We start from the raw sequence: 23,939 nt of genomic DNA on the forward strand, positions 1-23,939 counted from the left end.
GGCAAGAGTACTGGAGTGGGGTGCCATTGCCTTCTCCAATAGTTACTCATAAGTTAGCACTTGGCAGATACAAAGATCTGTTTATCACTTCATATAGGCTGTAAGATTTTTTGTTTGTTTTTGAATTTTAATTTTTTAATACCAACAATATTTTGTATTGGGGTACAGCTGATTAACAATGCTGTGGTAGATTCAGGTGGACAGTGAAGGGATTCAGCCATCCATATACAGGCATCCATCCTCCCCCAAGCCCCCTCCCATCCAGACCGGAACATAACATGGAGCTGAGCTCCCTGTGCTGGGCAGTAGGTCTTTGTTGGTTATCTGTTTTAAATATAGCAGTGTGTACATGATCTTTAAAATGTTTTTATTTTAAAAGAGCTATAGATTCACTGGAAGTTGCAAAAGGAATACAGAGAGACTCGTGCAGCCTTCACTTAAATTCCCCCCAACGGTTAAATCTTATGAAACTCTAGTACAGTTTCAAAACCAGGAAGGTGACGTTAGTACAATATGTTCGCATGGTTCTTTGTCATTTTATCATGTGAGAAATCGTGATGCTGATCGTGGTGGTGGTTACGAGAATCTACACAAAGGCGTCTCTTATGTGACCACTTCATGGTGATGCCCACCCTCTAATACCCAACATCATCCCTAACCCCTGGCAACCGCTGGTCTGTTTTCCATCTCTACCATTTTGTCATTTAGAGAATTTTGTATAAATGGAATCATAGAGTATGTGACCTTTGGAACTAGGCCTTTTTTTTACTCAGAATAATGCCATTGAGATCCACCCAAGCTTTGTGTATGTCATATGTTCCTTTTTATCATTGAGTAGTATTCCATGATGTGGAGTAAACCTTTCCCTGACAGAAAAGAAAGAGGAATAAAATGTAGAAGATGCTTCATAACCAGAGCTGGTTTAACCACTTGTCTATTGAGGGAAATTTGCTTGTTTCTAGTTTCCAGCTGTTACAAATAAAGAAACTGACATTTCATGTAATTATTAAGATGTTCAGTTCAGTTCAGTCACTCAGTCATGTCCGACTCTTCGCGACCCCATGAATTGCAGCACGCCAGGCCTCCCTGTCCATCACCAACTCCCGGAGTTCACTCAAACTCATGTCCATCGAGTCAGTGATGCCATCCAGCTATCTCATCCTCCGTCGTCCCCTTCTCCTCCTGCCCCCAATCCCTCCCAGCATCAGAGTCTTTTCCAATGAGTCATCTCTTCGCATGAGGTGGCCAAAGTACTGGAGTTTCAGCTTTAGCATGTTCAGTTCAGTTCAGTTCAGTCGCTCAGTCGTGTCCGACTCTTTGCGACCCCACGAATCACAGCACACCAGGCCTCCCTGTCCATCACCATCTCCCGGAGTTCACTCAGACTCACGTTAGGTCTGCCAAATTTTATTTTTTATTTCCTATTTTTCTCTCTATTGTACATTTCTGTCTGTTTTTCCTGCCTACCTCTGTATTACTGAAAGATTTGTTAAAATTCTGCATTGATTTATCTATAGTATTCTTGAGGTTTTTTGGTATAAATGCTTTGTATAGATTTTAGTTGCTTGCGGTATTACATCATACATACTTAATTATCAGAGGCAATTGGTGTTGGGATCTTACCAGTTAAAGTGACATGTAAAGACCATAAATCTTTTAAGTCTTAGAGTCTTCTTTTAAATCTTTAATTGTCTATAATTTATATCTATCATTTTCTCAAATATTTCCTCTATATACATTAAAAAGAAACCACACACCAAGTATTTCCCAAAGTCATTTTCACACACAGGTAATCTAATGCAAGAGAACCAAAATTAATTTAAAAAACAAGTCAGTGGTTTGGCCAGCACTGGAGAGCCTGGCTTCCGGAATGTTCCCCTTGCCACTCTCTCTCTCTTCTCCTAACTGAGGGCTTTTCTTCTTCAGAGCTGTTTACTCTTGTTAGATGATTAGTCTTCAAGTTTTTGCCATAAGCTACTCTAGGGTGATGTTGAGCGCATCCTGGGGATGAAGACACAAGAGGCCAAGGCAATTACTCCAAACCATGGAGGAAAAACACAGCAAGGCAGAGGTCACGCAAGGGTCACCGAGGTCATGCCTGGCTTTCAGAGCGGGTGGCTACTGGGTTAGCAGGAACGAGGGTTTTGTTCTGTTTGAGGAAAGAGAAAGCCCTGTGGTTTTCCTATCAAGTACTTTGGGGCCTAATAGACTCTCTAGGAAGTAGAGGTGACTGTGGTGTTTTAGGGCACGAGGGAGCATCAGCATCAGACCTTTCCCCGACAGAAAGAGGAGTAAAATGTAGACGCTTCATAACTGAGCTCTGTCTCCCAACTTCACTCATCATATTGCCAGGGTTTCCTGCCGAACCGGAGGTCTAAGGTGAGTGTGTCCTGGGGCATATCAAAGGCCCCTGCACATTTATTTCTCAGTCCTGGTGACGTTCAATGCACTTGAAACCCCTTCCTGAGACACGGCTATAAGAACAAAAGTAGCGTAAAGCAGCTAGAGACCAAAGACGGCAAGAGGTGTCAGCTGGAGGTAAACCCAGGAGAGGTGCCAGAGAGGGCTTTTGCAAACCAAGCACAGTGCGGGAAGTTGTTACAACAGAGCAGGAGAAGGGGGAAAGGAGAAATCTGTGTTCCAGACTAAGACCCTTTGTAGGCGGAGCAGGTAGATCTGTCTCCTTAACTCACTAATTCTAAAGAAAAAGTGTCTCAAGTGGGAGGAATGGAAATGGGCAGCATCTGCATAACTAGCCATCACTTCTTGCTTGGATCAAATGCCCTCGCCTGGCTTCTGTAGAGACGACGTAGCTAAACTAGCAGGATGGCTACTAGGAACATGTCCAAGGCCTGACATTCTCGTGGGGTCTCCTGGGCCTGAGCCATGACGCCTCATCATTCATTTCACAGTCATGCATCCTCTGCTCATGAATAGAAGGGATTCTCAGAAAGCATTCTGGACTTTAAACAAAGAAGAAAATATAAAGGATGACATTCAGGACTCACAAGGATGCAATGAAATGAGTTCTCTAATATATTACTGGCAGACTGATAAATGGGTGCAAATATTCTGTAAGCTACTTGGTAGCATATATCAAAAACTGTTTTAAAAACATATGCTTTAGTACAATATTTGCAATAATGAAGATATGTCAAGGAAATAATGTAAAATATTTTAAAGATTTTAATCATACAGGCTTTATCACAAAACAATTTGGGAAATGATCTAAGTGTCCAACAAGAACTTAGTTATGTATATCTATGTTTGACTGTCTTGCAGATGTTTTAAATTAGGGTTATTAAGACCATGCAGCCACATGTGTTTCAAAGAAGGATAAAAATGATGTGAATGTTGTTATTTTAACTATGCATAAAAATATACACGGAAAAATAACTAGTAAGGAAATCTGTCAATATTATAGCTGACTTACACTGTAGAGCTGTGGATACTTTAAGCTGCTCTATTTAAACCTATGCTGTGATATTACTTTTATAATAGACAACATTTAATAAACAAGAAAAACTAGAAAGGGAATTTTGAATCTGTATCTTCAGAGATTTTAGAAGTATAAATAGAGTAGTCAAGCATTTCTAAGGAAAATAAGCAGTGAGGAGTGAAGAAATGAAATATGCTGTCTGCTATGGTATATATAACATGAAAAAGAAATACATTAGTCATAACAAACTAATTGATATCTATTAATATCTTAGTGCTTTTCCACTGACCACTGCAAAACTTGCTGCCAGCACAGGAAAGCCTTGATTTAAAACAACAAACAACAACAAACTTTTCTAAAGTTATCTTCCTTGATCCCTTTCTTTTAGGCAGCGTGAAAGTGTGAGTGAGTGGTTCAGAGAAAGTCCTCAGCTGTTGTGAGTTCTGCGAGCAGATCTAGAGTGACTCAAGGCACTGTCCAAAGTGGGATCTCAGCTGTGAGATGCACTGAGCTCTAGTTCTTAGAGGGAACTGACTTTTACTGAGTACTCACTCTTGTGAGCTATCTGCTTGAGACGCATGACAACCCTTGGAGTTGGGCTGGTGTTATTTCCACTTTACAGATGAAGGAACCAAAGCTAAGTAAAATGCCCAGGGAGGTAGCAAGTAAAAAGCAAAGCTTCCCTGGGCCCAGATCTGTCCAACTGCAGAAACTTTGTCTTTTCTCTGTGCCAGGTTAGCCCTGCACACCACTAGGCTCTGATCTCTTAACTTCCTCTAACAATGACATTATGCCCTGTCTTCTTTCTACCTGCCTTTTCTACAGGTTGCAAAGGGCAGGACAAGCTTTCCCCCACAGCACAGTCCCTGCACTTACTAGCACAGTGCCTGGTAAAGTATTTATCTATTGACTGCAGCAACCCCTATCTGCACCCATCCTTTCCTTATTCCACGAAGGTATGGAAAAGCATTGCATGTAATTAGATGGGAGTGAACCTCATTCATTCACAGACAGTCAAGGGCTTGCTGGTTTAGTCTAAAAGCTGCTGCTGCTGCTGCTAAGTCGCTTCAGTCGTGTCCGACTCTGTGCAACCCCATAGATGGCAGCCCACCAGGCTTCCCCACCCCTGGGATTCTCCAGGCAAGAATACTGGAGTGGGTTGCCATTTCCTTCTCCAATGCATGAAAGTGAAAAGTGAAAGTGAAGTCACTCAGTCATGTCCAACTCTTAGCGACCCCATGGACTACAGCCTACCAGGCTCCTCCATCCATGGATTTCCAGGCAAGAGTACTGGAGTGAGGTGCCATTGCCTTCTCCAAGTTTAAAAGCTACTAGAGCAAATTATGCAAATGTAGAAAAGAGAAAAGAATAGGACTGCTTTGAGTGCAAAATATGAATGCAAAGACTTAATGATAATATCTGCCCAACTCTGTGGCCCAGTTTTGTCCCCTCCCCAAGACTAAACGTCCATCTGCCCTGCTACCAACCAATGCTTAGAGATGCCTGACTTTTGAGGCCCTGGCCCAAAGCATTCCAGTAGAAAAAGCTCCACACTGGGGAACTGGTAGTTGATCCTGAAACCTGTGATAATGAGACAAGATTGTGTCAGCTGCCCAGGCCACAGGCTGTAGGCAAGAGAGGTCTGGGGCAAAAATGAGATGCATGGCCCTTTCCAAATTTATTGTGCCTGTATGTGTGGGTGAGTGTGTGCATGGAGAGAAGACAGAAGTGTATGAAATGGCAAAGAACTAAAAGCCCTCTGATCAACAAAATCACAAGCCAAGGAGGTAGGGAAAGGTGTTTTATGGGCTTGACTGGAGAAGCTCTTGCAGTAATGGCAGAATCCCTCAGTTTTCTGAGGATGCAGCCCATTGTCACCTTCCCTCCACCTCCCTTGTCCCTTACTGCCTTAGGGTCAGGGTCCCAGGTCACCTCCAATCTTCCTGGGATTCCTTGGCCATGGAGTTGGGTGAGACCAAAGTGGAAAAGATGGCCTTTCTTGGTATCGTCGTGGCCATGCTCTTGATTTTGTTCAGCTTGTCCCGGGCCTGTTGGCATTTTTTCAGGCAAGTCCCACACAGATCCTTCTCTTCCACCAGATGTAGGTTGTCCAGCCTTCTGATGGAATCCATGAACATATCCGATGACTCTGCCTTGGGAAAGGGATTTCGCTTTGTGTTGAGCTTTTTCAGCTTGGGGAGCTTGGAGATGCTGTTGGGAATGTTGCTCAGCAGGTTGTCATGGAGCCCCACCTCATGGAGCTCCTTCAGAGCACCCAGTGTGGTGGGCACGCTGTCCAGATGGTTCAGGCCTAAATTCACAGTGCGGATATTCTTGAGTTGATTGAGCTCTACGGGCAGCCCGTTGGTGGTCAGCCTGTTGTTGCTGACATTGAGGTAGAGCAGAGAAGTCATCTGGCCGATGGTCTCGGGGAGCTTGTCGATGTAGTTGCTGTGCAAGTCCAGCCACCGCAGGTTCTGGAACTTGGAGATGGCATCGGGAATCTTCTTGATCAAATTCCGGCTAAGGTCGAGCTCATCCACATCAGTGAGTCGCAAAATACACTTGGGAAAGGTGGTAATTCCCATCTTGCTCAAGTCAAGGCGTTTCTTTCCATCAAATGTGATCTTGATACAATTCTTGGCCACAGCGAGGGTGATCTTCTTGCCCTTGGGGCCTTTCGCTCCCTTGGCCATGTTCTTTTAGTAGAGGAGTGTGTTTGAAGTATGTTGTTCTGGTTGACTGGTGTTCAGTTAGAGGAAATATCACACGAAACCGCCAGAAGATAGATTCTGGTAAAAAGAGAAACAGTGTCCAGTCAGATGATGTGAGGGTGCTGGACTGCCCCCAAATCATAGTGCTTTACTTCCAATGGTTAAAAGGAGGGAAAGAGGAGAGTGGAGAGAAGGTAGGCCATTAGCAGAAGGAGCCTAGCCGAAGACCTTCAGCAAATTGAATGCCCTCCTCACACCTCATGCTCCCAGATGTAAAATGGGAGGTTCAAGGTCGGCGTGAAGGATGTTCAGTGCCCCTCTGGCTATGCCATTCCCTGACTTAGGTCCTGGATTATTACATACACCCTCTTCTGGGTGTGTGTTGGGGGCAGAGTAATGTCTTGGATGTGTGCCCTTTCCCCAATCCTCATATAAATCTAGTCTTTTCTTAGAGTTATCCTATGAATTCCTAGGGTGGGACAGCTGAGTTCTCAGAAGCAATATAGCCTTGATATAAGGGAATAAGGTGGGAGGAGTTAATAATGACTTACATATTACACGTCTCTTCGCCTTTTGGACTCAGAGGAGCTGGTCACTGCTACCATATTTGCAGTGTAATAAAGGTGGCACAGAAAAGCCCCCAAGTAGGAGAATGTGTGTACACCGTGCCCATGAGCACAGAGGAGAGGGGCAGGGCAGAGCCTGGAAGAACAGAGGCAATGCTGCCTTTCTCCACCTCCACCCACCTTGTCTGCTGCCCCTCACGTCCTCCACACTGTAGTTCAACTGTGGACACCTCTGCGCCAATAGATGGCATAGGACTAGCACCTCTAGGGCCGCTAGGACAGTTAGGACTGCCCACAGTCAGGACTTCCATCAGAAAAGTAGCACATGCAGAGTGACAGGTTGATTCCAGCCTCAGAAGACTCGCTTAGAAGTCTGGTTCTACTACGAACAGTTTCCTTAAATTTTCCATGCCTCAATTGCCTCATTTGTGAAAACAGCCCCCTCTAAGAACTCTTGAAAGTGAAAGTGAAGTCGCTCAGTCCTGTCCAACTCTTTGTGACCCCATGGACTGTAGCCTACCAGGCTCCTCTGTCCATGGGATTTTCCAGGCAATAGTACTGGAGTGGATTGCCATTTCCTTCTCCAGGGGATCTTCCCAGCCCGGGGATTGAACCCAGGTCTCCCACATTGTAGACAGACGCTTTACCGTCTGAGCCACCAGGGAAGTATGGAGTATAAATTAAACTATAAAGTGCTACAACAGTGCCTGGTACATAGGAAAAGCCTGATTTATGTTAACTATTAAATATTATTGTCAGGACCTTTGCACATACTGATTTTAATTCTCAACAATCAAGTAAGATCCATAGGCTTATCCCCATTATAAAGTGAAGAAGACTGAGGCTCAGGAGTGAGGAGGGTCTACAGTTAGGAAGAGGATGCAACTGGCCTGCCTATTCTAGAAGCTCTTTTCTTTTCTACAACTTGGTGTCTCTTGCTTGCTGATTTTCTATTTTGGATCAACTTCCCCCTGCCCAGAAGAAGCATGCTGTCAGGAGACAAAGGCACTGCCTCCAATTCCCTGCAGGGATTAGGGGGGAGGTGTCTGCACTTTCTCTGCTTCATCATCAGGCCCTTTACCAGGAGCTATGTTTGTGTAACACACGCAGTGCACGCATGCTCAGTTGCTCAGTCGTGACTGACTCTTTGTGAACCCATGAACTGTAGCCCACCAGGCTCCACTGTCCGTGTGATTTTCCAGGCAAGGATATTGGAGTGGGTTGCCATTTCCTCTTCCCGGGAGGAAATCCACATTCAGACAGAACCAAACTACTCAACATTAAAGAAAAAAACAACATCTTGCCTACTGGGAAACAGCAATATGAATTATTACAGGTTTCTCACTACAAACTGTGGAGGCCAGAGGTAACTGGAAAAAAATATTTTCTAAATAATGCTGAGAAAAAGAGCTGCCAACCAGACCATGAATGAAGACATCCTTTATGAATGAAGGCAAAATAGATAATCTCAGATGAATGAAAAGTAAAGGAATCTTTAGATGAAAGAGAAACTAGAGAGAAGCTTGAACTTTGAGAATAAGGGAAGAGCAATGGAAATGATAAATATCTGATAAATATAATAGGCTGTGTTTTTTCTCCTTTTACAATTTTTAAAATACAAGTGATGGCTGAAAGCACAAATTTTAACTGTCAATGTATGTAGATGGAATACATATGATGACTACAACATAATGGGAGAAGTTAATGAGACGTGGATGATAGGTAAGATTTTTAAGTTGTTTTGGAAATAGTAAAATTTAATTCTCAGTAAGCTATAGAAAGATAAGTGTGTATATTTTAATCTCCAGAACAATCAGGTGGATTATAAAATAAAAGATTCAGTTATATGCCATCTCAATTTAAATAAACAAAAGGAAGTTAAACTAAAAGAATGGGGAAATAAACTTACTATGCAAAGACTAAAGGAAAAGTGGAGTGAAACTTTTCATGACTTTGAATCTGGCAAAAGTATAATCCATAAAAGGAAATATTGACAATTTGGACTTCAACAAAATTTGAAATCCTTGCTCTGAAAGACAAACAACACCCCATGTCCATCAGAGAACTAGTATCCAGAATTTATAAAGAGCTCAAGGTCAGCAATAAGAAAATAACAATACAGTTTTTTAAAATAATGAAGCATTTCCCCATAGAAGTTGTAAGGATGGTTAATAAGCCGCAAAACCACAAAGCATTGCTCAGTGTCATTAGTCACTAGGGAAATTTAAATGAAAATCACAGTCAGACGCCACTGCACAGTTACTAAAATGCCCAAAACAGAAAACAAACAAACAAACATAAAAACCAGTAATACAAAGATTTGGTGAGGGTGTGGAGCAACTAGAATGCTTACATATTGCTGATGGGGATTCAAAATGGTAATATCACCATGAAAAACACAGTTTGGCAATTTCTGATAAAATTAACCATACACTTATTATATGACCCAGCATTTCCCCAGCTAAATACTTAACGCCTACCCACCAAAGCCAAAAACTCAGGTTCCCATGAAAACTTGGGTTTCTAATTGCTCTATTCACATTTGTCACAAAGGGAAACAAAATTCTGAAGGTCTTTCAGTGCCTGGATGGATAAGAAGTTGTGGCTTCTCCCTATAATCCTATAATCGGTACTATTAAGCATAAAGAGAACAAGTCTATTGATACATGCAACAACTTGGATGACTCTCAGAATCATCCTGCTCAGTAAAAAAGACAGTCTTAAAAGTCTACATAATGATGCTAGGAAAGATTGAAGGTGGGAAGAGAAGGAGATAACAGAGGATGAGATGGTTGGATGGCATCACCGACTCAATGGACATGAGTTTGAGTAATCTCCGGGAGTTGGTGATGGACAGGGAAGCCTGGCATACTGCAGTCCATGGGGTCACAAACAGTTGGACATGACTGAGCAACTGAACTGAACTGAATGTTTTGCCTTGTACAGGGCATCCACATGTGTATCGTGTGGGCCCTGCTGGGGTACGTATGCATGCAACCATGTGTATGGACACGCACACGGTGGGGACAGCTCTGCACAGGGTGGCATATCAGGAAAGCTGTCCTACTGCCCTTGAGTTAAAATCATAATTAAAACAAACATGGACCGAGATAGGGGAGCCTGTGTTCTAATCGTGTTTATCAATGACTTCTCATGGTAAGGTTGCCAGATTTAGCAAATACAATTGCAAGATACCCCATCAAATCTGAGCTTCAGATAAACAATGGACAGTTTTGAGTATACATAAAGCAATGGCACTCCACTCCAGTACTCTTGCCTGGAAAATCCCATGGACGGAGGAGCCTGGTAGGCTGCAGTCCATGGGGTCGCTGAGGGTCAGACACGACTGAGCGACTTCACTTTCACTTTTCACTTTCATGCATTGGAGAAGGAAATGGCAACCCACTCCAGTGTTCTTGCCTGGAGAATCCCAGGGACGGGGGAACCTGGTGGGCTGCTCTCTATGGGGTCACACAGAGTCGGACATGACTGAAGCGACTTAGCAGCAGCAGCATGCCCCAAACACTACATAATTCTGTATTTTACTCGGCAACTCTGAAAGTATAGTTGGGTCTGAAAGCATAGCAAAGTTTCCTTTGTTCATGATTCTTGTTACTTCTTTGGGGCTAATTTGAGCCAAGTCCATGTGCTTATCCCTGCGTTCATTCATCCATCTATACTCTCATTCAGTGAGTTTATCGAGAGCCTACTAGGTACCAAGTCTCTGTGTTATTTATACAGGTTAACAATACGCAGAGCCAGTTTCTAAACTCAAAAAGTTAAAATCTAGATTGTTACTGATTCTGGCCACCGGATTCTCCTGAGCCCCAAAAAGCCCAGGCTGTCTTTTGTATTTCTTGCATTTAATTAAGACAAAGTTCAGCTCAGAGAGGACAAGCACAGCAAGTAAGGGCAGAAGGCCCTAGTTGGGAAGAATGCTTCCCATAGACTGGAGATCCAACCAGTTAAGCCCAGCTGTGCCTACTCCCCAAAGCCCACCTGCACCATGGTAAGAAGCCTCTCAGCTCTGACGACTGATGGGGAGGAAGCAGCATGGAGCTGTCCACAAGGACTTCTCCAAACGGGCCCTTGGCTCAGAGCGGGCTCAGTCATCATCACCCGCAGGCAAAGGAGGAGCTAGCTGGGATGACGCATTCTCCTCTTTCTCAGCACGTACGGGCCCCCAGACAGCCCAGGCCAGGAGAAGCCTGCTCAGTCCCCACCCGCTTCAGGCTTCTCCCACTTTATCTGTCTGGGACACTTGCCCTTGGCTAGGGAAGGCAGGGTGTGTTGCTCAGGGTCCATTGTAACCCCTCTAAGCTGTGAGAGCTGCCCTTGGCTAGGGAAGGCAGGGTGCGTTGCTCAGGGTCCATTGTAACCCCTCTAAGCTGTGAGAGCTGCTAGAAGCACACCAGTGCCAGGAACCCCCAGAGCCCAGGGACATCCATCCCTTTTTGTATTCAACTCTGCATGGTCAGCATCCTGCCTAGGCCTGCCCACTGGGTAGGAGAATACGTATTGCCAAAAGAAGTGTGAAATAGATGATCTTTCAGTACAGCTAAATCTCATTGATGACCTGTGGTTATCAATTCATAGAATCTTCAAATATCAGTGTAGGGTCAATCCACACAAGGGCAATTATAGGGAGAAAGGAATGTAAATAGATAATCAGATAGATGGGTAGGTAGATAGACAGATGGATGAACAGACAGAATGATGGTCAGATAGACAGATAGAGGGTAGTCAAATAATAGATTTCATTTCACATGAACAGCTTAGAAACATAAATAGAAGTTTCTAAATGTACTGTCTTTTTGTTTTATACAATTGGTTTTTATACTTTATTAAAACTGGTCCAGTTGGTTTGACTTTAATTTCTAATTAATTTTTCTATCTAGTCATTGTGAATCAACCAGCATGGTGGGACACCCCATGGATATCTAAATTAAAAATATAATGGCAACTTATATTTTAAAACCATCAAAATATCTGCAAGCATTTTCAGTTGTAAGATCATTATCTTTCACTAGAATACTAGAATTTATCTGATGCTTCACAGTCATGTATCTTTATATTTTTAAGAACAATTATATATATCTATATCTATATATATATATCGGAGAAGGCAATGGCAACCCACTCCAGTCCATATATATATATATATGTGTGTGTGTGTGTGTGTGTGTGTGTGTGTGTGTATGATAGCTTTAAACCTTTTGCTAACATGATCTCATAATTATTTTACCCTTTTCACTGATGCACTGAGACCAGGACAGACATCTTGTGGAACTGGAACCCCCAAAGTCATCATTGTTTCACAGCCCGTGTTTGGGACTAACTTAGGAAGCTTTGTATCATGTAGGGGAGAAATCTTTTTTGCTTGTGGGACATCTCTTAAGAGGAAGTAATGCAAATTTCCCTCAGTGAAGTCAGTCGTTCAAAAGTCATTCATTATTCTCTCTCCTGACTAATAAGACACATTCATAGATATGTAAGAGGAGAGCCTCGCCTCTGCTGTGACATCCTGTGAGCCTTCAGATCGCTCCCCATGTCCCCGACCCCTTCCCAGACAGCTGTTCCTTCACATGAGAAGCCCTGTGGCAGGTGGAGATGTGGGTGGTCACCTTGGTGCTGTCTGTCAATGGGATGTCTAGAACCTTGGCCAGACCTCTAAAATAGGCACGGATGTTTGACTCAAGAGTCATCTAAGCTGGGGGAAAGAATTACTCTTTGCCCAGAACCCACTCTGGGCCAGGAGCTGTGTTTTCTACAACTAGATCTGCCTTTTGGAGCATAGACTCACTGGAGATATAGACATGAAGTGCTTTTATTTTTTTCACTTCTGCCCCCAGCTAGATTGAGCTCTGCTTTCCTGTGGGCAGAAGGACAGATTGCTAGGAAACGGACAGACTAGAGGGAGAAAGATTTCTGTGCAGTTCCCAGCAGTACCCCCAGCAGACGCTTGGTGGAGTTGATGGAGAGAAATGACGGTGACAGGCAGGAGGGGTGAAATCCTACAGGGACCCCACGATTGTGAGGGCTTTCTGGAGTCAGTTTTGGAAATGCTTCGCGATGTCAAGAGCCACTCACTACTCTTCATTCAGGTGGTATGCACCAAAGTAACCATTGCCAGCATGTGCTGGGCCCTTTCTGTATCTCCAATCTCCATAGCAGTCATGCAGTGTCCATCCTATTTTTAATATAAGAGAATTAAGGCTCAGAGAAGTGAAGTGACTTCCCCAAGTTCACAAGACCACACAGCTCAGCTAAGCCTAGGTTCTCCAGGTGTTACACGCCCACGAGCCTGGGTGTGTAATGCCAAAATGTATGGTCTTCCCACTACAGTGTCCTGCCTCTCTTCCCCCAGTTGCCTTTGCTGTGGGCATGTTGCCTGTCATTCCACTGTCTAGGGGCCAGTGTGTGGGGTTATTGTCTTCACAGATGCATGTGTATGTGTATAGACCTGAATGTAATTGAATAATATGAATTTCAAGCTATTTTAATAGCATTGCTGCTGCTGCTGCTAAGTCACTTCAGTCGTGTCCGACTCTGTGCGACCCCATTGATGGCAGCCCACCAGGCTTCCCCGTCCCTGGGATTCTCCAGGCAAGAACACTGGAGTGGGTTGCCATTTCCTTCTGCAATGATAGCATTAGTGGAGTCATTTAAATGTACGAACTTGGAGATCAACAATGAGAGAGGGCGGGGAAACAGTTTAAAGGGTACATGTAATGCTACCAGCCAGTTCATTTATAGGTGTGTGCCCCCTCTGTCCATGGGATTCTCCAGGCAAGAATACTGGAGTGGATTGCCATTTCCTTCCCAGGAGATCTTCCCAACCCAGGGATTGAACCCAGGTCTCCCACATTGTGGGCAGACGCTTTACCATCTAAGCCACCAGGGAAGTCTAAATAAATTTTATACGTATCCTTTTTTTTTTTTTTTTAAAGGAAAACATGTATTAGAAATTTTAAAAATTATTGTATATTACTGTTCTACTTGTGTATCTTCTTAGAATTTTACCAACATTCCCATAACATGTTGTATAAAAATAAACTGAAATAATTTGACCTCTTAAAAAAAATGAGGACAAGGGAGTGATGATGGAGACAGAAATCTATTGTTCCTGAGTCCCTCTGGTACCCCTGGGCTCCCGAGATGTGGGCCTCCTTAAAGGTTCCGTTTTCCATCCAGCATGGGCTCAGAACACTAACCCACTGTATTCCCACATGCCCACCAGAGAAGCTGGCCCTCTGCTGCCCTGGGCAGGGGTGGAAGGGTGTCTGCCTGCTGTGCAGGGCTCTGAGACGCTGTGTGCGGTCGCCAGAAGTGCATTTCATGGCCTGGCCTCACCTGAAAAGCAAACACTTGGAAGATGCACTTCCGAGAGTCCCAAACTGCAGCCTTTGTCGGACCCACGATGCTGTCCGCCCCTCCACAGCCCCCAGCACGCACACCCTCCCATGAACACCCAGCCTTTAGAGGCCCTTCATGCCCCCTTCACAAAGAAAGTGCCCTCCGATTTGCCATTTCTTTAGCCCTCATGACTTTCTGAGGTAGGAATATTCCTGCTACCCAAAGATAAGGACCTGGGGGTGAGGTGGGCGTAAAGCAGTTTATCCAAGCTCAGGCCACTCAACTTAATCCAGGGCTTCTGGGTGGCATGTTCCGCCTATGACATCAGAGCTGCCACAGACAGAGTGTCTGTATGGAAAGTTCACTTCATTTGGTGATTATCTGGTTAATTTGATCAACGCAGTGCTAAGGATTTTATATTACACATGTACAGGTTCCTCTGCCTCTAATATTATTTACTTCTTTGTCCTCAGCACCCATGTGGGGCTGCACAAGGGCTGCCTGTGAAGCCATTATGTGTCAAACGGGCCCCTTCCCCCTGGAGGGTAGTAAGAATTCAACTTTTATTTGAAGCAAAAGTTCCCAGGGGATCGCATGGCCCAATAGGAAAAGATTATGATTCCTTACTGGTTTAATAGCATCTATTTTGTGATTCTGAAAGTGCTTTGTTTTAATTGGATTTGTTAAAGGAACAAAAGGGAATAGGTGCCTTACAATTAAAATAAAATATTAAGATGATTAGTTTAACAGCCTAGAAATGCCTTGTTCATCAAGCAACATGTTCAAAGTACACGAAGCAACCTTGACACCCAAAAAGCAAAGAACCAAAGTCAGTGCTGGTACCTTTAAACCCCAAGAGGTGAGCATTAATTCAGTTTCAATCAACTAATTCAGTTTCAATCAACGTGGTTTAAGCGCTGCTATTGCCAGACAGACACAATTGCATTTTCTCACAGCCTGGCCCTCCCTTGCAGATAAAGAAACTGGGCTCGGAGAAGCAGATTGGCAGGGAGAAAAGTGCAGGGGCCTTAGATCCACGTGGGTTGCCACCCAGCTCCCCATGTGCCGTCCTGTGACCCTAGACAGTCTGAGGAGCCTCGCTGAGCTTCAGCCTCCACTTCTGTAAATAGAATTATAAAAGTGGCTGCTTCTGAAGGGCGAGGTGAGGGTGAGTGTTGGGACTGTGGGGGACGGGGTGCAGAGAGGAGCCACGGCTGGACAGGACCACACAATTGATGTCAGTGGAGCCAGGACACCAGGATTCCAGCTGGGCAGAAACCTGATTCAGACCCCGCAGCACAGCATCCTTCCTTGCGGGGGCATCCCTGCCTCCCAGGGGCAGACTTTGGGTTACTCTATCAGAAAGACAGACAGCTCCTCTGAGGCACAGTGCCTCCCACCCCAACCAGGATCCCAGAGTCGGGGGGCAGTTCTCAAGTGTCCAGTGATACCTGCATTTTTTCTGCACCACGCCCCATCTGGCCCCAGTGAGAACTTGCTGAGGGGTGGTACACCCCAGCAATGTGCACGGGCAGGCACCCCGTGTGGCACCCCCATCTGCTGCAGGACAGTCCCCAGCATTGAGAAAGTCTTTGCTATAAACCTGCCCACCTGTGAAGCTGTGAGATACCTTGAAGGGGAATGTGGAAGCTTGGAGGCCAATAGAACTGGGCTCCGTCCCTACCCTCACTGACAATTTGATTTTAATCGTGAGCTCAGTTTACTAATCTGCAAAATGGGTTAGAAAATTTCAGGTTTTTGTGAAAATTGAGGTGATGACTGTATGCTAAGTGATTGTATGTTAAATGGTACTCAGTGAATGGTAATGTGGTTCCTAGCACCTGTATGATGGCAAATAATGCTGATAAATTCACCCAACAGCACCATATTGACCACCTCCTTCAAATTACTCCACACAGGCCAGGCATTTTACAGACACTATAACCAATTCTTACACCTGCCTGACGTATGTATTGATTTTGGTCTCCACTGGACAGATATGGCACCTGAGGCTCAGAGAGGCTGGTGGCTCATCCAAACTCCCGGAGACTCCAAGTAGCAGCACCTACATTTGCCTGTGGTAGAAATAGGGGCGTGAAGAGTGTCATCTAGTGTGTTCTGTGCTGAGGATACCTCCTTGCACGGCCCACCCCAGCCTGAGACTCAACCACGTGTTTGTGGGTTCCGGGGTCCAGGATCCCTCAAAGAAAGGGTTTGCCTCTAGACTTCTCAAAAGACAGACTGTGCTCTAAACCCCAGCACAGTCAGCAGTCATCAGGGTCCCTTCGCAGGCTCCAGCCTCCAGACTGAGCGAGTTTCCTTAGAGGGGTGATTGGCCGGGTGAGGACTGGTACACACACTCATCTCCACCTGCTTGTGGAGCAGGAAACAACACTCAGGGGGACTCAGACTCTGAAAGCTCGTCAAGGTGACCCCAAAGGCCCACGGGTCCCCACACTAACCTCCCAAGCTTGTCATGGCCCAGGTGCCTAGGACGCCAGCAAGGTGCCCTCCTGTCTGGGGCTCAGGGCCGGCTTCCTCCCCTTCTATGTAATGAATCAGCTGGCATCTGAGGTTTGTAAATAAAGCACACCAGGGAAGCCTGCATTTCCAAAGTCACTTGCTTAGAGGAGGAAAGGAAAAGAGTTTAAAGAGGTGTTGTTTGGCAGAATTAAAGTAAAAGAAGTGCAACCAGAGGAAAGCTTACCCTGTTGTCCTGGTTCTTCCTCCTCAACTGTGAGACTTTGTCACCAGGCAACAAGAGACCAGCGTGGATTAGCATAATCTTGACGCCAGCCTGCAAGGAAGGCGGGGTTAAAAGGGTCTCCAGGACAGGGTCTGCGGTCCCAGGGGCTTGTAGAGGGCTTCCTCCTGGTTTCCCCCAGCAGTGCCCTGGGGATCGCAGTGCAGGACAGCTGCTTTCCGTGGCGACCGCAGGAAGTGCATGTTGCTAACAGAAGGGAAAGGGCTGCGCTTGCCTCTCTGAAGGGACAGACATCTTACTGTGGCTCGCGAGATATCATTGACTTCCTTGTAATGTGCCTCAGTATTTCTTTCTGCTCTTTTGGTCTTATCTGTTTGTTTATTTATTTGGCCAAAAGGTTAAATGTTAAAATTATTTTGCAAATAATAAAATAACATAAGAAAATTAGAAATTGCATATATAGAAACAAAAATATAAAAATACTCTAACTGTATTACCCAGGTTGAATTAAAAAATAAAATAATTTTCAAATAAATCATTTGAAATGCAAAATTAACCCAAGCAATGAAAATTTTGGAAGGTATAAAAAAGGAAAATGACTGCTTCATTTGCTATTATTTTCTCCCATTCTGAAGGCTGTCTTTTCACCTTGCTAATCGTTTCCTTTGATGTGCAGAAGCTTTTAAGGTTAATTAGGTCCCATTTGTTTATTTTTGCTTTTATTTCCAATATTCTGGGAGGTGGGTCATAGAGGATCCTGCTGTGATGTATGTCGGAGAGTGTTTTGCCTATGTTCTCCTCTAGGAGTTTTATAGTTTCTGGTCTTACGTTTAGATCTTTAATCCATTTTGAGTTTATTTTTGTGTATGGTGTTAGAAAGTGGTCCAGTTTCATTCTTTTACAAGTGGTTGACCAGATTTCCCAGCACCACTTGTTAAAGAGATTGTCTTTAATCCATTGTATATTCTTGCCTCCTTTGTCGAAGATAAGGTGTCCGTATGTGCGTGGATTTATCTCTGGGCTTTCTATTTTATTCCATTGATCAATATTTCTGTCTTTGTGCCAGTACCATACTGTCTTGATAACTGTGGCTTTGTAGTAGAGCCTGAACCCTGTGTATGAGACAGCAAAAGAGACACTGATGTATAGAACAGTCTTATGGACTCTGTGGGAGAGGGAGAGGGTGGGAAGATTTGGGAGAATGACATTGTAACATGTAAAATATCATGTAAGAAACGAGTTGCCAGTCCAGGTTCGATGCACGATACTGGATGCTTGGGGCTGGTGCACTGGGACGACCCAGAGGGATGGTATGGGGAGGGAGGAGGGAGGAGGGTTCAGGATGGGGAACACATGTATACCTGTGGTGGATTCATTTTGATGTTTGGCAAAACTAATACAATTATGTAAAGTTTAAAAATAAAATAAAATTAAAACCAAAAAAAAAAAAAAGAAAAAAAAAAAAAAAGGAAAATGAAAAAGTTCAAATTAAAAAATAAAAATATGGTAAGCCATTAAGTTAGAAATATAGTTAACTATAAAACTTCTTAAATATGTGAATACTAATATTGATCCTAATACTAATATAATATGAATACTAATATAAAATGAAATAAAATTGATCATTTAATTTAGACAATAAATGGATTTAACATAATAAGCAAATGAAGATGACTAGAAAATGAGAAGTTACCCGAGCTTCTAAAACTTAGTGCATTTCTAATTAGAATTTTCTAAAAGCATATAATTTAAATTAGAAAATAAGTAATCTGAAAGTTGTAAAACATAGATAAACAAAAGTAAAATTAGTATTTTAAGGGAGAAAATATATGAAAACAATACATTAATTTTTAACTTTTAAAAATTTTATTGAACTATAGTTGATTTACACTGTTGTGTTAATTTCTTCCGTACAGAAAAGTGGATCAGTTATGTACACACACACATATATTTTTGCACAGGCACAGGGCTGCCCAGGTGGCTCAGTGGTAAAAGAATCTCCTGCCAATGCAGGGACACAGGTTTGATCCCTGGGTTGGGAAGATCCCCTGGAGAAGGAAATGGCAACCCACTCCAGTATTCTTGCCTGGGAAATCCTATGGGCAGAGGAGCCTGGAGGGCTACAGTCCCTGGGGTCACGAGAGTCGCGCTTGACTTAGCGACTAAACAATAACAAATAACACGCATATATTGATATATTCTTTTTCACACTCTTTTCCATTATGGTTTGTCATTGAATATTGAGTGTAGTTCTCTGAGCTGTACAGTGGAACCTTGCTGCTTATTCATTCCATACATAATAGTTTGCTTCTGCTAACTCCAAACCCGCCTTCCTCCTTCCCTACCAGCTCCCACCACCCCTACCTTGGCAGCCAAACTCTGCTTTCCATATTGTCTGCTTCTGTTTTGTAGATACGCTGATTTGGATCATATTTGAGCTTCTATGTGTGAGTGATATCACGGTGTTTGTCTTTCCCTCCCTGACGTTTCACTTAGTACGATAATCTCTAGGTCCATCCATGTCGCTGCAAATGGCATTATTACATTCTTTTTGTGGCTGAGTACGATTCCATTGTGTGGACATAAAATATATACTACATCCTTATTCATTCATCTGTCATAAACGTTTAGATGGTTTCCTTGGCTATTGCAAATAGTGCTGCTGTGAACATAGGGTCCACCTGTCTTTTCGAATTACAGTTTTGTCTGGGTATATGCCCAAGAATAGAATTGCTGGATCATATGGACACTTATTGTTAGTTTTTTGAGGAACCTCCTTACTGTTCTCCATGGTGGCTGTACCAATTTACATTCCCACCAACAGTGTGAGAGGGTTCCCTTTTCTTCACACCCTTTCCAGCATTTGTTTTTTGTAGACTTCTAATGATGGCCACTCTGACTGGCGTAATGTATCTCACTGTAGCTTTCATTTTCACTTCTCTAATAATTAGTGATGCTGAGAATCTTTTCATGTGCCTGTTGGCCATCTGTATGTCTCTTTTGGAGAAATGTCTTCTGCCCGTTTTTCAATTGGGTTGTTTGGTTTTTTTTGTTGCTGTTGCTGTTGAGTTGTATGAGCTGTTTGTATATTTTGTAAATTAAGCCCTTATCAGTTGCACTGTTTGCAAATATTTTTTCCCATTCCTTAGGTTGTCTTTTCATTTAGTTTACGGTTTCCTTTGCTGTGTAAAAGCTTGTACTCTTGATTAGGTACCACTTGTTTAGATAAATACATTTTAAAATGCAGATATGTAAAACTTTGTAAAAATGGGAGCCACTTGGTTTCAGCCTCTAGAGGTGATTTGAAGTGATATGAACCTCCAGGCTTTTCACGTATCAGCAGCATCAGGTTTACAGCATAATTGTGCAATAATAATTCAGTAATTTTGCTAATGTTCATTTTAACTCCAAATGTACCCAGGCTGACAATCAGGTAGCTGCCCTCTAATCCAGCCAGAACAAAGGTGTTCGTTGTCACTTTTGGGGTTTTGTTGGTGGTGGTGGTTTTGCTTTTGTTTTCTTTTCCCCTTCAGAGGAAAGCAGTTGTCTTCAGAGTCAGGGCCTGGAGTCAGGTGTGGTCAAGGTGGGGCCCAGTAGGTGCTCTGCAAGGCCTGGTGTGCTGGACACTCGTGGTGCCTGCGCTAGGCTCTAGCAAACCTAGTGGGATTCCCTAGCCTGCGTCATCTCGTACCCCACCTCCATTTCCACACCTGAAGATAGAGATCGCGGCTGTCTCACGAGTCCTTGTGAAAATTAGACAACAAGCAGTCTTTACAGTTTCTAATGCATTAGATAAATATTATTATTGTTTAATAAGAGATTTATACATGTTAAGACAGGAAGTTACAATAAAAGGGGTCAATATCCTTTAATTCAGGAGGATATCTCTATTTTCCGAGAATGCCTATCTATTACTGGATTTCTATTGACCTACAGGGAAGCACAGTGGTAAAGAATCTGCCTGCCAGTGCAGGAGATACAAGAGATGCAGGTTCGATCCCTGGCCAGGAAGAGTCCCTGGAGTAGGAAATGGAAACCCACTCTAGTATTCTTGCCTGGAAAATTCCATGGACAGAGGAGCCTAGTGGGGCTACAGTCCATGAGGTGGCAGAGTTGGACACAACTGAGCAACTGAGTATGCAAGCATTGACCTACAATCTAGATTTGAAAACCAGACTAACCCCAAATTTGCTTCTGAGAAAGGAAAATGAGGAGGGAGTATGTTTCTATTAGCAGTCTCTCCGCTTCTCATGGAAAACTCTGCCCACCCCACAGACTGCATCCCCAGCATACTCCTCCAGAGCCACACCCAGGCAAAAGATGCTGGCCTGAGACACAGCCCAAACCATTAGTAGACGCACTTCCAGTTTGACAAGATGAGTGAGTTTTCTTCTCATTGTGGATTGCATTTTCTCGACACCTCTTACTCACTAACCCGTTTCACTGTGGTTTTTCTATTTGTAAAACTCATAACTGTTTTGCAAATAGAAAAGATACAGGAGAATTTGGAGAGGCATCAGTCTTTTTAAATATGTCTACTTTAGCTCCGTCTAGTCAAGGCTATGGTTTTTCCAGTGGTCATGTATGGATGTGAGAGTTGGACTATGAAGAAGGCTGAGTGCCAAAGAATTGATGCTTTTGAACTGTGGTGTTGGAGAAGACTCTTGAGAGTCCCTTGGATTGCAAGGAGATCCAACCAGTCCATTCTGAAGGAGATCAGCCCTGGGATTTCTTTGGAAGGAATGATGCTAAAGCTGAAACTCCAGTACTTTGGCCACCTCATGTGAAGAGTTGACTCATTGGAAAAGACTCTGATGCTGAGAGGGATTGGGGGCAGGAGGAGAAGGGGATGACAGAGTATGAGGTGGCTGGATGGCATCACCGACTCGATGGACGTGAGTCTGAGTGAACTCCAGGAGTTGGTGATGGACAGGGAGGCCTGGCGTGCTGCGATTCATGGGGTCGCAAAGAGTTGGACACGACTGAGCGACTGAACTGACTGGCTGACTGACTTTAGCTCTGGAGGCCCAGCTTCCCTGTAGGCTCTCCCTGGTTATTTTCTTAGTGTCTAAGGACTAGCCATAGCCTCCTAATCCCAGGGGTGAGAAGAAGGACAGGCAGGAACACCTCAGATCCCATCCTTTCCTGGGCGAGAGGGTGTAGCCTCCAGCCAGATGAGTCCATTGGCAGAGACCATTCTGGCCTAGGTTAGCCTACCCTCTGAAGGCCGCTGGCAGGCTTCTCTACCAGCCTCCTAGGAGAGATGTGAATTCCTGGGCTATGCCTCTGGCTCATTCTGAGAGACAGGCTCAGGGTAGAGTGGAGGTGCCCATCAGGTGGAGCTGGACTAAAGGGAGTGGAGTCAAAGGCAAGACAGTGAGGCAAGCCATGGGCACTGGGCTTCTGGGGTAGAGAATGCCCCAATACCATGTGGCAGCAGTACTCAAGCTTCGACAACTTCTAGGGCTTCACAGACACAGATTTGATTAAAGTGAAGCAGCACAGGTAAAAATCACCCTCAAAAGAGGAAAGAATTTGAACCCAGCCTAGCTGTTGACCGGCCACAAAGTTCTACTTGAAGATAGTGTCCCACCTATGGAAGTCTTCCAGAGGAGTTTAGACACCTGTCTTGGGGTGAGGGTGAGTTGGTAAGATGTCCTCTGTGAGCCCACCATGATAGGCCACCTTCAGATTAAGCAGGATGACCTACCTAGGCCTCAGTGACTTTAAACTCTTCCATTCTTCTCAGCTCCATCCTAGGTGGCCTGAAGGCCTGGACTCTTGCCCCATAGACTCCATGGCAAACCCTGAGTTGACAGAGCAGGAGATCTGATTCACAGGTGGCACAGTTGTTCTAAGAGCTTTCAGAATGGTATTGGCAGAACAAGGCAGGTCTTGACCAGAAGCAAGTCTTCACTTGTTTGCCACACTCTTCTTCCTCCCAGAGTAAAACAGAATCAATCCTGCTCTAGGATAGCACCAACATCCACTAGAACTATACCCACTGAGGGAGCCCCGTGCACACACCTGTGCTAGCCTGTCCCAGACCCATGGTCACACTTGCCCCCCAGCACTTCTGGGTCAGCCATGTTTGAAGGATGAGGTAACAGCAGTTCAGAGCAAGCAAGTGGTGGGGGCAGAATTTGAACCCAGGTTCTAGTGACTCCAAAGATGATGCTTTTTCCCATGTGGGCTCCCTCCAACCTTAGATGAGCTTTAGAAAGCCAAGAGTGATCTCTGGCGTCTTGTTTAATCTACAGCCTATGCTATAATTATGGGATAGTATCAATTCTGAAAGAAGTACTTTAATGACCAGATATTCATAAAATTCACATAGACCATTCCAAAAGTTCTGTAATTGCCTTCAAATAAACATAATTTTTTGAAAAAAGAAATCTTTCAGAGAGAACTCACCTTTGGTTAGGTGCGTTTCAGGGTACTGCTGGTAATGGTGTCTTTTTTTGATGGTAATGAAATGGTGGATCTTTCTTGGAGCTCATAGCCGGTGAAATCAGCAGTAGGATGGTAAATTGCCTTTATCTTCTGCACGCCATTCCACATGATGGCAATGTCACAAAAGACCACAGGCAAAATTCTAGAACTTTTTCTGAAAGAGGTAAAACAGAGGCCCTCTCTTTTCCTGGACTTCTTCTCCCCTATTCCTCATCTACTGTCAGATTTCTAAAATAAAGTACCAAGTTTGGCAGGCTTTGCTGTACTAACTCCACACCCTTGAGGCTCAGCCCCACATCCTCAGAAAGGCTCAGAACACATTCTTTTCAAGGTCAAGATCTTCACTGTCTACAGCCTGGGCTCTGTCCTCATTCATAGCCTTCAAAGCTTTCTGAAGCTGGGAGCTTCAGGTTTAGAGACTGGGTAGAAAAGCTTGTCTCCACTTGAGCCTCTGCAAGCTAATGCAATAAACGTGACCACGTTTTGTCTGTTTGCTGGTGTTATTGTTTGCCTGAATAAAATGGACCGAAATGACGATTTCTCTACTGGGGGGAAGAGGTGAATCCCAGCAAGGGAGTTGCTTTCTGTTTATAGAAAATCTGCCAAGGAAGGTATTGAATGAGGAAGGCTGGGGAGCCTGATGGAGAAGGAAATGGCAACCCACTCCAGTGTTCTTGCCTGGAGAATCCCAGGGACAGCGGAGCCTG

General features: G+C 44.1%; 2 protein-coding genes across 5 annotated transcripts in view; one reads left to right on the forward strand and one right to left on the reverse strand.

The window, feature by feature from the left end:
- Positions 1-23,939, forward strand: part of WDFY4 (WDFY family member 4) — a 248,632-nt gene that overhangs the window by 188,506 nt on the left and 36,187 nt on the right. The gene's annotated exons all lie outside the window — the stretch shown is intronic.
- LRRC18 (leucine rich repeat containing 18) lies at positions 150-23,345 on the reverse strand. 3 transcript variants are annotated; one of them, XM_070782349.1, is made up of 4 exons: positions 23,194-23,345; positions 16,783-16,872; positions 5,372-6,231; positions 150-2,001 (listed from the first exon to the last, which is right to left on the reverse strand). In XM_070782349.1, the coding sequence occupies exons 3-4, from the start codon at positions 6,133-6,135 to the stop codon at positions 1,980-1,982; spliced, it is 786 nt and encodes a 261-aa protein (XP_070638450.1). In that variant the 5' UTR covers positions 6,136-6,231; positions 16,783-16,872; positions 23,194-23,345; the 3' UTR covers positions 150-1,979. The 3 variants fall into 3 exon arrangements, with proteins under 3 accessions (XP_070638450.1, XP_070638451.1, XP_019809530.1); XM_070782350.1 differs by lacking the exon at positions 16,783-16,872; XM_019953971.2 differs by lacking the exon at positions 23,194-23,345 and having other exon boundaries at positions 16,783-17,137.

This window comes from Bos indicus, chromosome 28, assembly GCF_029378745.1.
Source record: "Bos indicus isolate NIAB-ARS_2022 breed Sahiwal x Tharparkar chromosome 28, NIAB-ARS_B.indTharparkar_mat_pri_1.0, whole genome shotgun sequence".
NCBI lineage: Eukaryota > Metazoa > Chordata > Mammalia > Artiodactyla > Bovidae > Bos > Bos indicus.

What these genes read in the sequence shown, in the direction of transcription:
- LRRC18 (XM_070782350.1), bottom strand. Translation starts at nt 6,135, where the DNA reads ATGGCCAAGGGAGCGAAAGGCCCCAAGGGCAAGAAGATCACCCTCGCT. An exon ending in GAATCCCAGGAAGATTGGAG is followed by an intron (nt 2,002 to 5,371) that starts GTGACCTGGGAC and finishes CTTCATCCCCAG; the next exon opens with GATGCGCTCAACATCACCCT.